The 17,798-nt window shown below is 43.1% G+C and overlaps 1 protein-coding gene across 1 annotated transcript in view; it reads left to right on the top strand.

Annotated features, from left to right (window-relative positions):
* The window catches only part of Armh3 (armadillo like helical domain containing 3), a 182,431-nt gene that overhangs the window by 23,516 nt on the left and 141,117 nt on the right, over positions 1 to 17,798 (top strand). The window contains exons 3-9 of the mRNA XM_021151523.3: positions 1,876 to 1,932; positions 2,038 to 2,184; positions 4,429 to 4,536; positions 9,753 to 9,845; positions 10,825 to 10,899; positions 11,012 to 11,098; positions 16,065 to 16,121. Of these exons, the coding sequence (XP_021007182.1) occupies positions 1,876 to 1,932; positions 2,038 to 2,184; positions 4,429 to 4,536; positions 9,753 to 9,845; positions 10,825 to 10,899; positions 11,012 to 11,098; positions 16,065 to 16,121 (624 nt within the window). The remainder of the gene's footprint in view (positions 1 to 1,875; positions 1,933 to 2,037; positions 2,185 to 4,428; positions 4,537 to 9,752; positions 9,846 to 10,824; positions 10,900 to 11,011; positions 11,099 to 16,064; positions 16,122 to 17,798) is intronic.

The raw sequence follows: 17,798 nt of genomic DNA on the forward strand, positions 1-17,798 counted from the left end.
TGGGGGGAAAACAGAATTATTCTGTATTGGATTGGATATTTATTTTAGCCTTCAAATATAAATTAGAATAATACTTATAGATAACATAGATTTTGTGTTACTAAACATACTAGTTCTAAACCTGACAAGAAGTCTTTATTGGTGCTGATAATATCCTCATTAAAAACAATCTTTAAGGCCAGGTGTAGTGGTACAAACCTTTAATCCCAGCTCTTGGAGGCAGAGGCAGGTGAGTTTCTATTAGAGTTGGCTGACAGCCTGATCCACATACACACACACACACACACACACACACACACACACACACACACACCACACACCACACACACACACACACACACACACACACACCACACACCACACACACACACACACACACACACACACACATCTCTTTCCATTTAGGGCTATGTAGTGAGATCCTGTATCAAAAAATGAAAAAGCAAACAAAAATTTAAGACCTTTATTCATTTTACCCATTTGTGTGGTTGGGCAGGTTGGAGGTGTCAGAGAGCAGCTGTTTTCTTCTTCCGTCATGCAGTTCTTAGGGATCAAACTCAGGCCATCAGGGTTGGTGGCAAGGGCCTTTACCTGCTGCTGGTCACAATACTCTCATTTCATAGATGAAGTCATTTGTCTCAGAACAGAGGGATGGAACTCCATCTTGACTTGTAACTAACCCCAGTTTTCAGCTTTGCCACACTCAAAATAGTGCACTCAGATGAAACACTTCTAATTATTGGCAGGCCTTAAAATCAGAATTTGTGGGGTTTTGTTTTTGAAGCAGGATCTTGTTAGTCTGGCTTGGGACTTAATGGTAGTCCTGTCTCAGCACCCTAAACATTCAGATTGCATTCCTGTGCACCATGTCTGGTTGATTGAGAATAAATTCAGAGTAGATACAATACAGAGAAGATAAAAATAAGTAGATAGTGGAATCTTAACAGGACTACTTGTTATTTTGAGACAAGAGTCTCATGTGTCACAGGCTGCCCTTGTTATGTACCTGAGGGTGACGGAGGGTGTGTGTTTGTGCATGTAGTTTTATTTTAAAGATTTATTTTTGTTTTATGTGTGAGGGTATTTTGCCTGCATGTATGTGTACTGTGTGTGCACAGTGCCTGAGAAGGCCAGAAGAAGGCGTTTGGATTTCCTGGAACTGCAGTTAGAGACTTTTGTGAGCTGCTGTGTGGGCGCTGAGAATTGAACCCAGGTCTTCTGGAAAAATAGCCCAGGTTCTTTCCAGCCCTTATTAATTGATTGATTGAGACAAGATTTTTCTATGTATTCCTTGCTGTTCTGGAACTAGATATGTGAACCAGGCTGGCCTTGAACTCATAAGAGGTCCACCTGCCTCTGCCTTCCAAGCACTGGCTTAAAGGCTTGTACTACTATGTCTGCTGGCCTAACTTTTAATTTTTATTTATTTATTAAAAGAGAAGTATTTAGGGGCTGGAGAGATGGCTCAGCAGGTAAGAGCACTGACTGCTCTTCCAGAGGTCCTGAGTTCAATTCTCAGCAACCACATGGTGGCTCACAACCATCTGTAATAAGATCTGATGCCCTCTTCTGGTGTGTCTGAAGATAGCTACAGTGTACTCATATAAATAAATCTTTTTTAAAAAAAAAAAAAAAAGAAAAAAAAAAAAAAAAAAGAGAAGTATTTAAAGGAAATGTTTTGAGCCATGTTTTACTTTCAGTGTAGGGAATATATAGCCATACACTGCCTATGGAAAATGTTTTCTTTCTCTGTTGTTATAGTTTAAGATAAAGACAGCATTTTCAAAGTTAAATATGACAAGTAAAGCTGACAGTATTTTTTGATGCTTTTTGAGTTTGCAATAAAGTTGAACATGCTTATTTTTTTGATTTCAGACGGAGGACCCCAGTAAGTGTAGTCCTCGGTTTTGGGAAGAGCTCTTCCTCATGAAGGTAAGAGCAGGTGGCGTGTTGGAGCTCTCTGGTAGGTAAGATTGTCGTATGTGTTCTGAGTGCTGCCCTGGCAGTCTGCTCAGGCCCTTGTTGTCTCTCTGGCAGGTGAATTTAGAGTATCTGGAAGGCAAGCTGGAGTCTCTGGATGGGGAGGAGCTAATGAAGATCAAGGACAACATTAATTGTTTATTTCAACACTGTATCCAGGCTCTGGGGGAGGAGCATCCAATCAGGGTTGTCAACGCCTTGCAGGTACTGGCTGGGAGGCGGGGAGCTCTGTCTACCAGGAGAGTGGCGCTACAGCTCACCTGTTAGAAGCTGTAGATGTCAGATTTGGTGTCATCTTTAGGTGTCAGATTTGGTTTGGGGTTTCTTTTCCTTTTTAGTTCTAATTTTTTAAAATAAAACGTCTGTCGTGTTAGCCATCTTCTTGTTATATTTAGTTTTAAAAAACATTTATTATAGGCTGGAAAGATAGCTTATTGGTTAAGAGCACTGGCTGCTCTTGAGACAACCAGGGTTCAATTCCCAGCACCCACATGGCAGTTTAGAACTGTCTGCAACTGCAGTCCTAAGGGATCCAGTGTGCTCTTCTGGCCTCTGTGGACACATGGCATGTATGTGGTACACAGACATGTGTTAAGGTAAAACATAAAAATAATTAACACATTTATTACTATTATTTTAAATTATGTGTCTCTGTGTCATGCGAGTCCAGGTATCTATCTGTAAACCAGAAGAGGATATAGAACCCTTTGGTGCCATAATTACAGCTGGTTGTAAATCACCCAACTTGGGTGCTGTGGATCAACCTTGGGTCTCTGAAAGAGCAGCACGCACTCTGACCACTAACCCAGCCCTCCAGCCTAATCTATTTTTTTTTAAAGATTTATTTATTTATTATATGTAAGTACACTGTAGTTGTCTTCAGACACTCCAGAAGAGGGAGTCAGATCTTGTTACGGATGGTTGTGAGCCACCATGTGGTTGCTGGGATTTGAACTCTGGACCTTTGGAAGAGGAGTCAGGTGCTCTTACCGGCTGAGCCATCTCTCCAGTCTAATCTAAATCGTTTCCTGCATTATTATTATTATTATTATTATTATTATTATTATTTGTGTGTGTGTGTATCTGTGTGTGGTGTATGTGTATATGTTTGTATGTGCGGAGGCCAGATACACTGGATATTTTCCACAATTACTTCATACCTTGTTATTTTTATTTTTTTAATAAAAAAAAAAAAACTTACTGGAGAGATGGCTTCGGACTCAATAGCACTTGTTGCTCTTGCAGAGGACCTGGGTTCAGTTCCCAGCAGTTATATGGCTGCTGACAGCTGTTTGTAATTCCAGTTCCAGAGGATCCAACGTCCTTTTCTTCTTACATAGTGGTTTCATAGACACACGTGTAGGCAAACATCCATACACGTAACCTAAAAGATAAATCTCTAAACAAATTTTATTGTGGGTACCCCTTTAATCCCAGTACTTGGGAGGCAGAGGCAGGGGGACTTTTGTGAGTTGGAAGCTAGGGTGGTTTTTTTTTTTTTTTTCTTTTTTTTTTCTTCTGAGACAGGGTTTCTCTGTGTAGCCCTGGCTGTCGTGGAACTTATTTGGTAGACCAGGCTGGTCTTGAACTTAGAAATCCACCTGCTTCTGCCTCCCCAAGTGCTGGGATTAAAGGTGTGCGCCACCACTGCCCGGCGCTAGGTTGATTTATATAGGGAGTTTTAGGCCAGCCACATCTATGTAGTGAGTCCTGTCTCAAAGTAAGCAAAAATAACAAAAACTGTATTTACCTTGTATACTGTGTATGGGGAGTGTTCATGCCACAGTGCTCCTAGAGACTGTGTGATGATTGCTTCTTTGCTTCCACTTGTACCTGGTTCCAGGTATCAAGCAGGTCGGGTCACCAGGCTTGTAGGGCAAGCACTTTGCCATCTGAACCATTTCTCCAGCTCCTCACTTTTTCCCTTCAGAGAAGGAAGTGGTATGTCTATTACTGTCTGCCTCATTCCCCAGAGATAGGGTCACCGAGCTATAGTTCACTGTTTTTTAGTTAGGTTGGTGGCCAGAAAACCCAGGCAACCCTCTTGTGTATGTGTACACTCATGAATGTGTATTTGTATGTATATGCGTATGCATGTTCATGTCACAAGCATCTGTGGAGTCAGAGACCAGCTTGTGAGAGTTGGTTCTTTTTCCGACTTGGCAGCAAGTGCCTTTATGTGCTCAGCTAGCTCTCTGACCCTCACCTTGAACTACTGATTGTTCTTCCTCCATCTCCTCAGTGCTGCCATTACAGGTGTGCTGTTGGTTATTAATTTTGTGGTTTTTATATGTTAGCACTCAAGCTGTTTTCACATTTGGAGTGACAGATGGAAGGTCTGGCTAGTCAAGACATAGTTGTGTAGTTGCAGTGGGAGGCTACAGATTTAGTGCACCCCTAGTGTGGAGACTTCTTCTCTAGAAAGAATTCTTTTTCTCATCTCTGCAGACCTTGTGTGCACTTATTCGAGGAGTTCACCAGAAGAATAAATCTACGTCTGGATTTGACATCATTAATATGCTGATGGGCTTTGACAAGGCGGAGCTGTGCATGAAGGTGAGGCGCCAGATGTGCTGTCTGACAGCTGATGTGAATACTGCCTGCAGTCAGACATACTAGGAGATTTCTCTTCTCTTCTCTTCTCTTCTCTTCTCTTCTCTTCTCTTCTCTTCTCTTCTCTTTTCTTTTGTTGAGACAGGGTCTCTCTACATAACCCTGGCTGTCCTGGAATTCACTATGTAGACAAGGCCTGTTCAAACTTAACAGAGATACACTTGCCTCTGTCTCTTGAGTTCTGGGTTTAAAGGTGTGAACCACCATGCCCAGCTTTGTCTGACATTTCTGAACTTAGATAAAATATGAGAAGTTACAAGGTCAGCGGTTTGTGGTGCTGGTGATCAGTCAGTCCATGGTGTTCACCTGGTGGGGGCTGTCACGCAGAGTCCATCCTTGCCTGCTTTTAGGTATTTGGTACAGGGTCTTATAGAGTTGAGGCTGGCTTCAGACTTACAGAGGGTAGAACCTTTTTAAAAAACATTTTTTTATACTTTATTTTTAGGTTTATTTATTTTATGAGTGTTCGCCTGCATGTAAATCTGTGTACTTCATGTGTGCTTGGTGCCTGAAAGGTCTGAAGAGGGTATTGGATCCTTTGGAAGTGGAGTTAGGAATGATTTTGAGCCTGTTGAGGGTGCTGGGAACCGATTATGGATCCTCTGCAATAACAACGAATGTTTTTAAGCACTCAACCATCTTTTCAGCTTGTCTGTCTCAAGTTTAAAAAAACACAAAACATTAAGTGTAAAGAAAAGCCATCAGAGACCACTGCGCAGACAGGGAAACCAGCTCCTGAAGCAGCCCCTTAAGCAGTTCCTGGGTGCCCTGAGCCTGACGGGCTGGGACTCACTTACACATGGAGTCATTGCAGAGGGGATGATCCTCTGGCCATTGGAAGAATTGTTGTGTGCCTGTATATGTAATGTTTGTGAGCACACACGCCATGTGCAGGCCGGAGTCTGACTCAGGTCGTCAGGCTTGTGTGGAAGCATCTTTACCTGCTGAGCCATCTTGCTGGCCCTCCTCAGGTTTTTTTGTTTTGTTTTGTTTTTCCGAGACAGGGTTTCTCTGTGTAGCCCTGGCTGTCCTGGAACTTAGTCTGTAGACCAGGCTGGCCTTGAACTCAGAAATCCACCTGCCTCTGCCTCCCAAGTGCTGGGATTAAAGCCATGCGCCACCACACCCGGCCCCTCCTCAGGTCTTAAGTGTCTTTCTTTGTATGTTTTATACATTTGAAGAGGCAATTAATTATGCAGTCTCCAAGTTTGTACACAGGATAAGTTATTGTTTGAGCCAACTCTCAATGAGGCAACTGAAATGATACCATCTGGGCAAAGAACATGGGTGTATTCTGTTTGTGGTTTATGCATCTCTTCATCAGTTTCTGAAGTAGTCCCAGTTCCTTCCAATGTTGGTCATAAGTGTATAGTCTGCACTGAAGCCCTTGGTCATTTCTCATGTTTACAGAAGTTTCTCCATTTTTGCTGAGTCTGATGAGACCCAGGAGCTCCTCTTGATAGTAGCAGTTTATTGACTATATCTTTTGCTGTGTTTCAGACTTTGTGTCCTTTCTTGCCTCTTTTTTTTTTTTTTTAAATTTAATGTTACACTTTCTACAGTTAAGTCTTTTTTTTTAAAGATTTATTTATTATATGTAAGTACACTGAAGCTATCTTCAGACACTCCAGAAGAGGGAGTCAGATCTCATTATGGATAGTTGTGAGCCACCATGTTTTTGCTGGGATTTGAACTCAGGACCTTCGGAAGAGCAGTCAGTGCTCTTAACCACTGAGCCATCTCTCCAGCCCCCTTTCTTGCCTCTTGAGATAACTGGACATTAAAGTCTTGATTTTTTATTTTCCTTCCATCTTCCAACTGTTGGGGTTATGGCTGTACACCACCATGACCACACCAGATTTCCTTTTGAGATAGGTCTAGTTATGTTGCCCAGGCTGGTCTTGAACCTATGAGTTCAAATAATTCTTCCTGTTCCAGCCTCTTAAGTAGGCTCAGATTGTTGGCACATACTATGGTGGTTGGCTTGAATTAAATTTTTGGAAAAGATTTATTTATTTATTTACTTAATATATACGAGTGCTTACTCCATTTGTATGTATGCCTACGTGGCAGAAGAGGACATAGGATCCCATTACAGATGGTTGTGAGCCACCATGTGGTTGCTGGGAATCGAACTCAGGACCTCTGGAAGAGCAGCCAATGCTCTTAATTGCTGAGTCATCTCTCCAGTCCCTTGAATTAATTTTTTTAGAATTATGCTTATGAATTTGTTTATTTGCACACTTGCAAACATGTGGAATAGTTGAGAATTTGGTTCTGTCCTTCCACCCTGTGGGTCTTAAGTATTGAACTTTGGTTGTTAGGCAAGTGCTTTTTTTTAATTAGATTTCTTTTTTTTTCATGCTGTATGTGAGTGTTTTGTGTGTGTATGGTTGATGCCCTTGGAAGTCAGAGAAGGTGGATGTGGAGTTATGGATGGTTGTGAACTGTCATGACAGTGCTAGGAATCCAACCTGGGTCCTCTGCAAGAGCCTCCAGTGCTCTTAGCCTCCGAGTCACTTCTCCAGCCTATGCGCTTTGATTTATTTGTTTATTTTTTGTTTTCAAGACAGGGTTTTGGAGTTGGGGATTTAGCTCAGTGGTAGAGCATTTGCCTAGCAAGCACAAGGCCCTGGGTTCGGTCCTCAGCTCCAAAAAGAGAAACAGAAAAAAACCCCAAAATAACAAAAAAGATCAAGACAGGGTTTCTCTGTGTAGCCCTGGCTGTCCTGGAACTCACAGAGATCTACCTGTCTTTGTCACCCAAGTGCTGGGATTAAAGGTGTTTGCTACAACCACTTGGCATGGATTTTTATATCCACTGTTTAGAAACTATGTTAGTTTTTCTTTTGCTTTTCCCCTTGCCCCACACTGGGGAATTGAACCTAAGGTTTCATTCATGGTGCATAGACAGGGCTTTAACACTAAGACACTATCTTTTTATTTTTTATAATAACAATTTAATAATTCACATATCATAGAGTTGATTCTTAAATTGAACAAGTATCACCACTATAAATTTTTAAACCAGTTTTTTGGTTTGTTTTTGTTTTTGTTTGGTTTTTCGAGACAGGGTTTCTCTGTGTAGCCTCGGCTGTCCTGGAACTCACTTTGTAGACCAGGCTGGCCTCAAACTCAGAAATCTGCCTACCCCTGTCTCCCAAGTGTTGGGATTAAATGCATGCGCCACCACTGCCCGACTTAAATCAGTTTTGATTGCCTTCCCTCCACCCCAAATTACATTCCTCCTGACTATTGGGATTATAGACATGTGTCTTGTTTATGTTCAGGATTGACCCAGGGCCTTGTGAAAGCTAGGCAAGCATTCTGTCACATAGTACATTTCTAGCCTCTCCTCATCCTCATGTGCCTTTGAGTAAAGTCTGTGTCCTTTTCCTTCTCAAGAAAGTCAGCCCCCCCCAATCTCGTGTGTGTGTGTGTGTGTGTGTGTGTGTGTGTGTGTGTATGTGTGTGTGTCTAAGAGACAGAGAGAGAATGTGTGTGTGTATTTAAGAGAGGGGGGCAGAAACAGAGAGAGAGAGAGAGAGAGAGAGAGAGAGAGAGAGAGAGAGAGAGGAGTGTGTGTGTGTCAGGGGAAGGGAGAGGTGCCTCTCTGTGTGTGTGTGTGTGTGTGCGTTGCCTGTAGAAGCCAAAGGTCAACATTGAGTGTCTTCTCTCGAATTCCACTGCATGGTTTTGAAGACAAGGTTTTTCACAGAACCTTGAAACTTGTTAGTTTGGCTCGACTGGCTGGTCCACAAGCCCCAGGATCTTCCTGTCTTTGTCTTCCTAGTGCTGTGATTACAGGATGCACTACTGTGCTAAACTACTGTGCGTGCGTGTGTGTGCGTGTGCGTGTGTGTGTGAGTGTGTGAGTGTGTGCGTGTGCGTGTATATGTGAGTTGAGGCTAGGAGTTGATATCAAGTGTCTTGTTATTACTTTATTAATAAACTTCACTATTTGTATTGATTTGTGTGTGTGTTTGTGCACATGCATGCTATGGTATATGTGTGGAGGTTAGAGGAATTGAAATTGCTTTTGTCTTTCCCATTAAACTAAAAACCTGTTGAAAGTAGATTTCCAGGTCTTACTTTGAAAGTATAGGGTAGATGCTCACATGTTCATTTGACTGAAATATCTTATATTTTGTTTTAATTTTGAGACAGGGTCTTTATGTTTCACAGTCCTGGTTATCCTGGAACTCAGTGACTTCCGATGTATTTTAGACAACGCTTTCCCTGCCTCTGCCTCTGCCTCCCAGTGCTGGGGTTAAAGGTCACCACATCAGCACATCCAGCTGAAACAGCATTCTGAGTCCTTAATTTTACTCTTCAAAAAAAAGATTTATTTGTTTTATGTATATGAGTTTTGTTTTGTTTTTTGCCTGCATGTATTTATGCACACCATGTGCATACCTGATGCCCTTAGAGTCCAGAAGAGGGTGTTATATCCTCTGGAATAGGAGTAATAGCTGGCTTTGAACTATCATGTGGTTACTGGGATGAAAAAATTCAGGTTTTCTGTAAGAGCAAGTACTCTTAACCTTCAAGCCATTTCTCTAGCCATGAATTCATTTCCTTTATATAATGTAGATTATTTTTTCCTTCCTCCCTCTATCATAGTATGAAGGTTTCATCTTTCAATTAGTTTATGTCTACAGGCTATTTTTTAGTGTAAGCACCACATTGTCAGTTGGAGTTGGTCTTGGTGAACCCACATAGCTTTGTTAGACTGCTCAGATGTCACTGATGCTCAGGTGGCCTGTGGTGAATTGATACTATGCCTGTCACCTCTTTAGTGTGCCTGCATCTTGCACTTTCTTAAGCGAGGAAGGAAGTTCATGAATGGTTATTAAGCCACTAGGTTTCCCTTTTTCAAAATACTTCATTGTTCTGATTTTAAAGTTTCCATATGTACAAAGCTTCACACATTCATGTAGTACAAGAGTGAATTCCTATTGCGCTCTGCAGTTGTTCTAAAACATTTTACCCCAAGTCGTTAGACTTTGAAGTCTTTCCTTTAATCTTATAAGGCCTGGACCAGGGCAATGTTCCGCTTGATTCCTGTTATGCACATTATCCTTTGTAACATGACACAGTAGAAGATGGGGTCTGTGTGTTACTTGGTTGGCTCTAATGTTTGCTGTTTCTTTCCTCAGAACTTGATGGAGAGTTTGGATTCGCTGCTCTGTGCAGAAGGATCTGAGAGTCTGAAGAGTCTGTGTCTGAAGCTTCTCCTTTGCTTGGTGACCGTAAGTGGCCGCCTCTGTGTTAGTCGTCATCACAGCTGAATCAAGCCTAATCCAATGCTTCCTCCCCAGAATAAAAGAGGAACTCTCTCTCTGGGTATTAAGCCTTCCTTTCGGTCTGAGCGTATAGAAGGAAGTTAGTTGTATGTAGTTTTGCTATTTGGAAATGAATCTATGGAGCAGCTGCTGCAGTTTTTAGCCTGTAGGCTTTATGATTCTTAACCACTTTATTTTTTATTTTTATTATTATTATTATTATTATTATTTTTTTTTTTTTGGTTTTTTCGAGACAGGGTTTCTCTGTATAGCCCTGGCTGTCCTGGAACTCACTTTGTAGACCAGGCTGGCCTCGAACTCAGAAATCCACCTGCCTCTGCCTCCCAAGTGCTGGGATTAAAGGCGTGCGCCACCACACCCGGCCTATTTTTTGGTTTTTTGAGACAGGGTTTCTCTGTGTAGCCCTGGATGTCCTGGAACTCACTCTGTAGTCCAGGCTGGCCTCGAACTCAGAAATCCGCCTGCCTCTGCCTCCAGAGTGCTGGGATTAAAGGCGTGTGCCACCACGCCCGGCTTACCACTTTATTTTTTATTTTACTTAAAAATTTAAAAAATTACTTTTATTTTGTGTATCTCCTTCCCCACACATAAGTCATGTTGGTCACAAATTTCAGGGGTTGTTTTTTTCCTTCTACCATGTGGGACCTGGAATAGAACTCAGTTTATTAGGCTTGGTGGCAAATGTCTTAACCTGTGGAACTGTCTCCCTGTTGACACATGCCATGTCAGAAGGGCTGGTCTAGGAGAACTACCATCTTTAGATTGTCTGAGTTTTCCTTTCCCTTGTGTCTCACTTGAAAATAGTTCTTGGGATATTTTTGTTTGCTCTTGAACATTTCTGTTTCACTTAGCTGCTAGGGTAGGAGTTACGCATGAGATGTTGTGTGCCTTTTACAGACCTTCAAAAGCTTTCTGTTGCATTCAGGTTACAGATAATATCAGTCAGAACACTATCCTGGAGTATGTAATGATCAACAGTATATTTGAAGCAATTTTACAGGTAGGTCGAGTTTCTGATGACTTTTATCTTTTATATAGTCTATCCCTTAAAAATTTTCATCTGCCTTCCCAGGAGCCAGGACTTGGTTATACCCTCTGCCTCTTGTTTACAGATACTGTCCCATCCCCCAAGTCGCAGAGAGCATGGGTATGATGCTGTTGTCCTCTTGGCTTTACTGGTAAACTACAGAAAATATGAGGTAGGTGGTTTACAGTTGCTATTTCCCGTAATCATTTTGCTGGACTTGGCCATTTCTAAAAGATCACTTAATGTGGGAGACATGTTCTTGGCAAATTATATTTTTCTCTTTTCACTTAAAAAGTTTTATTTATTTTTATTGTATGTGTGTGGGTATTTTGCATGCATGTATGTCTGTGCAGCATGTATGTGCCTGGTGCCCATGCAGGCCAGAAGAGGGCATCAGAGCCCCTTGAATTGGAGTTATACATAATTGTGATGGGAGTGGTGTAGATGCTGGGATGGAAGCCACACCTTCTGGAAGAGAGACCAGTGCTGTAAACTGCTGAGCCCTCTCTCCAGCCTCTGCCCCCCAATATTTCTTTTTAAAAAAGAAAGAGAGTCTTGCTATATAGCCCTGACTCTCTCCCCTTCTCTGTCTCCATCTCCCTCTCCCTCCTTCCTTCCCTCCATCCCCCCTTTTACTTCTTCCCTCCCTCTTTCCTTCCCTTCCTCCCTCATTCCCTTAATTCCTTCTTCAGTTCAATACAGAGTTTCACTCTACAGCTCAAGCTGGCCTCAAGTCTGTGGGGAGCTGTGCCTCAGTGCCCGAGTGTTGGGATTACCACTGTGCCACCATACTCAGGGGGTTTGTTTGTTTGTTTGTTTGTTTGTTTGGTTTGAGCTTTTGGCTCCTAGGAACACCCCCTCCTCCCCTCTCCTCTCCCCCTCCCGTTTTTTGAGACAGGACTTTGTTGATTAGGCCACATGCCTGCTGTTCTTGTACTTGGTTTGGGGCCTAAGCTGGCTTCTACCTTTCAGGAATCTTCCTGCCTCCGCCTCCTCAGCCTACAGACCTGTGCCACCTTGCCTGCATCACTGAGTGTAATTCAGATAGCCTGGGAGAGATGGGTAGCTTACCGTAAGGAGGAGAGGCTCTGAGAAGGAAGTACTTAGAGGGACCGGAGTGTGTAGGACAATGCTGATGAACCGGAAATCCCAAGAGCTGGCCACTTTTATTTTCTTGGCAGAACTGACTATGAAGTATAGATCTACAAATAAACAGGTACTTTATCCCCAATACCTGTTTTTTTTTATTGGCAATCTGAAAGGGCTGGCGAGGTAGCCACTGTGGTTGCTGTCCTGTGTAAAGCTTCTGGGCCTTCTGAGAACAGTATAAGGTTCATGACTCACCAAAGGATGGTACCCTGGACTCACAGGCCCTTACAACAGCAAGGAAAACAGCAGAGGAAAGTTAAGAGGTTGTGCTGTGAGTGACAGCAAGGTGCTGATGTCAGTGCTGGGTGTTTCACAGAATGTTCATGGATACGCCATCCTGAGCCAGTGGCTTGGCTTTTCTAAGTGCAAATGGAACCCTGGCTTAGCCCAGTGGGGCCCCAAAACGTCAGCCTGAAAAATGGGAACCAGCCAGTACCTGGAGAAAACTATTTCTACATCTTTGCTGTGTCAGAAACTCCAGAAGAATGAATATACCCGGGAAGGGCAAGGCTGGTGGCTGCAGTTTCTTTAAGATTCGCAGTTTTGAATATGTCACTTCCCAGATGCTATTAAAGAAGTCCAATTGCAGTAGAATAGGAAGGCTTTGACAAGAGCACCAGTAATGCCAGATGAGCATAGCAAAGTTAAAGGCCAGTGATATGCAAGCCAGGAGGAGAAGGTGTGCTAGGAAGAGTATTTTAGGGCTAGAGAGATGACTCAGCAAGTAAGAGCAATGACTGCTCTACTGAAGGCCCTGAGTTCAAATCCCAGCAGCCATATGGTGGTTCACAACCATCCATAATGAAATCTGATGCCCTCTTCTGGGGTGTCTGAAGATAGCTACAATGTACTTACATATAACAATAAATAAATCTTTGATCCGGAGCGATCTGGGCCGGAGAGAGAAGAAAAAGTGTCTGAAGGCAGCTACAGTGTACTTATATATAATAAATAAAATAAATCTTAAAAAAAGAGAATATTTTAGCTACTACAGTAGTCAAGCCCATGACCAGTAAGGCAAGTTATAATACTTTCTAGAAAGAGGTAAAGGTGTCAGAGACTAGCTAAAAGCAGAGAGGCAGATATGTGTTAGATACATGAAATGAGGAAAAAGCTGGGTGTGCTAGGGGACACCTAACCCCGCATTTGAGAGGAAGAGGCAGGTGAATTTCTGAGTTCTAACCTGGTCTACAAGAGCAAGTTTCAGGACAATAGTCAGGGCTAACACAGAGAGAGCCTGTCCACAAAAAAACAAACCAAATCAAAGCAAAACAAAAAGAAATCAGGAAAGGATATAAGGTACAGTCATTCCTCATTGCAATAATGCATTCTGTTTTAGAGACAATGAAACTGATGGGGAGAACTTGGAGATCTAGGACCCCAAAGTTGAAAACAAATTAACAAGGAAGGAACAGCAAGTATAGTCAGTGAGCTCTGCTTCTGTCTGAGCTTCTCTCATTCTCTCTGCTGGGTGCTGGGGGGCGTCGTGGTCGAGGCAACTAGTGTTTAGGAGAAAGGGATTCTTGCAGGGTTAAGATCCTGGCTTCCAGGCTGGATCTACTACCCTGAGCATGTTGTTTCCTTAAATTAAAATAAAAAAATTAAATTGTAACTATTTGTAAGTTCCCCCCCCTCCACCCTTCTTTCCTCCTTCCTCCCTCCCTCCATTTTTCTCTTCCTTTTTCCCTTCTCTCCCTCTCTCATTCTCTTTCATTCTTTTTTTTTTTTTTTTTTTTGGTTTTTCGAGACAGGGTTTCTCTGTGTAGCCCTGGCTGTCCTGGAACTCACTTTGTAGACCAGGCTGGCCTCGAACTCAGAAATCCGCCTGCCTCTGCCTCCCGAGTGCTGGGATTAAAGGCGTGTGCCACCATGCCCGGCTTTCATTCTTTTTTTTCCTTTCCCTTTCCTCCTTTTCGTAAAGGACTTTCCTGGGTCGGGGAGATAACCCTGTTGGTAAAGCATGCATAAAATGACAGATGTTCTGGGGAGGGGGGTGGAAATCGGGAAAGGGGATACCATTTGAAATGTAAATAATAAAATACACACACACACACACACACACACACACACACACACACGGCAGATGTGATTGCAGTCCACAGCACTCTGAGAAAAGGCTGGTGCATCTGTGTGTAATCCCAGTTTGGAGAGAAGGAGACGAGGAGATCCTTGGAACTTGCTGGCCAGCCAGCCTTCCCGGTTGGCAAGCCTCAAGTCCCAGGTTCCAGTGAGACACCCAGGGACAGGTCTCTCTCTGCCACTCACACATAAACACATACACACACACTTACACACACACCCACACACACCTCTGACTAACCATGGAACACAGTAAAGGAACTTTCAGTGTGTCATGTGCTCTGCTAAGGGTTTTATGTGTCTTGACTAAGCTCAGAGCACCAGGGGAGGGGAGACTGAAGATTGAATTCGGTAATTTATGTGGCGTGTCATAATTAGTAAGGGGAATTAGAGTATTAACCTTCCTTGTTCCTCAACTGCTGCTCAAACACATGCTGGTCTTGCTCCTTCCTGACTCCCACTGTCACCTTACGGTGTTCTTTTGGGAAGGTGAGTGGTTAGTACTTGCAGAAGTCCTGTCAGGAAAACGTGCTGTGGCTGGGCAGCCTGCGTGCCTCTAATTCCCACTCTCCCCAGGGAGATGAGAGGCCAGAGCCAACAGGCGTCTCTGAGAGCCAAAGGCCAGCCTGCGCAGTATAGCGAGAGTCAGGGATCTAAGGCTGCACAGTGAGGCCTTGTCTTGGAAAGAAAAAAAGCTTTGCTTCTTCTAATGTTGCTGCCAACGTGGTGAGATCTGCAGGCCAGCCAACTGCTGATTTTTCTTTTCCAGGGACCCACCTGCATTGGATCTTGCATGACAGTCTGTAGTGCCACATAAAACACCATAAACATTTGGGTTGTTAAGAAAGCAAAACCTTCGTCTGTCCCCAGTTTACCTGTGAAAGATGTGCTTGGAAACTTGATTAAATGAGATCTATGTGGGTGATTGGTTTTTCAGTTTTGGTTTTAGGTTTGGTAATAATAGATTTTCTTGGTAGCTGTAAAAGTTGCCAGTCTGAACATTTTGATTACTCGCCCTCCTAGGGCTGGAATTGGTGCTTGGTCCTTAAGAGAACTTTCCTCATATCCCGTGGGTGGGGGGTGTTTTTAAGGGAAGCAGGTCATTGGCTCTCATCTCACTTTAAGAAGGCCTCATATCGTTAATGAGTTTGAATATGTGCCCAGCTGAGACTGCGTCTGGGAAAACTCAAGTCAGTCTCCAGTGCTGTAAGTGATGGGACAGCCATTAGACCCCAGTGTCCTGGCCAGATTGTTGCCTGGGTAATAACATCCTTCCTTCAGTGCCCCCTGCGGTGTGATGTGGGGCTCAGAGCTCCATAAACTGCTCTCTGGCTGTTAAGCAGCTGCCACTTCCCACCCCTGAGGTGGCTTTGTTTTCCGGGTGGGTGAATCAGTCCTTGCGTGTAGCTCTGAAATGGTTAGGGAGCCTTTGGGAGGAGAGTGTAAGTTAGCAACTTACACGTGCTTGTCTTAAGGGAAAGAAGGTGTAATTTTCCCCAGAGGACAGCTATCCCTGAGGACTCAGTAGGGCAGGACAGATTGAGTTTTCAGGATATTCACTTTTTAGAAGCAAGAAGGAAGGAAGAATAGGAGGGGTAGACGAACATAGCATGAGCTAGCCCAGAGAGAAGTGCAGGAACATAAGCATGAGCTAGCCCAGAGAGAAGTGCAGGAACATAAGCATGAGCTAGCCTAGAGGAAAGTGCATGTAGGCTGATGTTTGTGTGCACCAATGCCTGGGTGCGCTCAGAGATCCTCCGGCAGTGGGGGCCGTCTGTCAGGAGGCAGGATGCTTTGGGAGCATCACCGTGGAAAGAGGGCTGACAGAAGCATTTGTGTTATTACTTCCTTAATTAGCCAGCGGTCTCTCTTAACTTGGTCACACTTACCTTCACTCCTTTCTCTAATAGTCTGTGAACCCTTACATTGTGAAGCTGTCTATTGTGGACGACGAGGCCACCCTGAATGTGAGTATCGCGAGTCTGCGCGCTTTGCTGTTGTCTTACTTATTTCCAGTGGAGACTGACAAGAGAGAGGTGGGTTAGTGGTGCTGGTAATGGACTCCGGTAGGAAAAGTGCAGGTTAAGGCATGTGAGATAGTGTGACCTATCTCAAGTGAAAAGAAAAAGGGGATACACCTTACTAGCTTTAGTTCAGTTTCCAGTGTTACACAAACAAATGCAAATGAATCCCAGGAAGCAAGTGCTTTATTACGAGATTTTGTTTTCTGAGACAATCCCACTGTTTAACCGTAGCTGGCCGGCCTCAAATTCCTGGTCCCGCTGCTTCAGTGAGGATTACCAGTGTGTGCCATGCACAACCTTGTGTGTTGCTTGGTGCCTGAAAAGACCAAAAGAAGGTGCCAGATTCCCAGAACTGTAATAACAGATGGTAGTGAGCCATCATGTGGTGCTGGGAACTAAATCTGGGTCTTTTGCAAGAGCAGCATGGGCTGTTTATGGCCAAGTCATCTCTCCAGCCCTGAAGTTCCTTCTTAAAGAACTAGCTTGGGCTGGTGAGATGGCTCAGTGGGTAAGAGCACCCGACTGCTCTTCCGAAGGTCCGAAGTTCAAATCCCAGCAACCACATGGTGGCTCACAACCATCCATAATGAGATCTGACTCCCTCTTCTGGAGTGTCTGAAGACAGCTACAGTGTACTTATAATAAAAAATAAATAAATCTTTAAAAAAAAAAAGAACTAGCTTGATACAATTTGCAGCCTGACTTTAGGAGGCTGAGACATGATGATGATGATGATGATGATGATGTGTGTGTGTGTGTGTGTGTGTATGTATATATGTATATGTATGTGTGTATGTATGTATATATGTATATGTATGTGTGTATGTATGTATATATGTATATGTATGTATATATGTATGTGTGTATGTATTACATGTGTGTAAGTATGTATGTATATATGTATGTGTAGGTGTGTATGCATTATGTGTGTGTGTATACGTACAGATATGTATGCTATATGTGTCCTTAAAATTTTGCAAAATAACATCTGCTTTCTAGATATAGGGAGGAAAAAGCTACCAGATATTTGGCTTTACTTCCTTTTATTTCTTTTAAATTCCCTGGTTAAAAAAGTCTCTGTACGACTTGTCCTTGTGGCCTTCATAGAGCTTTATGCGATGCTCTACGGATTCTGGAGGGAAGGGAAGGGGACTGCTCACTTTACAAACACTTCTTCCATGCTTCTTTCCTTTACTGCTTGTTTTCTTTACATTTTTAAAATTATGATGGCTTTGGTGCCACACACCTTTAAGCACTTGAAAGGCAAAGGCAGGCAGATTTCTTTGAGTTCATGGCCAGCCTGGTCTACATAGTGAGTTCTAGGATAGCCAAGGCTAGTTTTATAGTTTTTGAGACCCTGTCTCAAAAAAATTTACTTTTTATTTAGAGTGTGAGTGTTTGTGTGCATATATGTATGTATGTATTTATGTGTGTATGTGACATGTGTCTTATATATATGTCACACACATGACAAGTATGTGTGCATATAGACACACACACACACACACACACACACACACACGCACACACACATCAAAGGATAACTTGCAGGAGTCAGTTTTCTTCTTTCATTCTATGGGTCTTGGGGATTGAAGTCAGGCCTTCAGACTTCAAAGCAAT

The sequence above is a fragment of the Mus caroli genome, unplaced genomic scaffold (genome assembly GCF_978045245.1).
Source record: "Mus caroli unplaced genomic scaffold, Mus_caroli_1 scaffold_20, whole genome shotgun sequence".
Classification (NCBI taxonomy): Eukaryota; Metazoa; Chordata; class Mammalia; order Rodentia; family Muridae; genus Mus; species Mus caroli.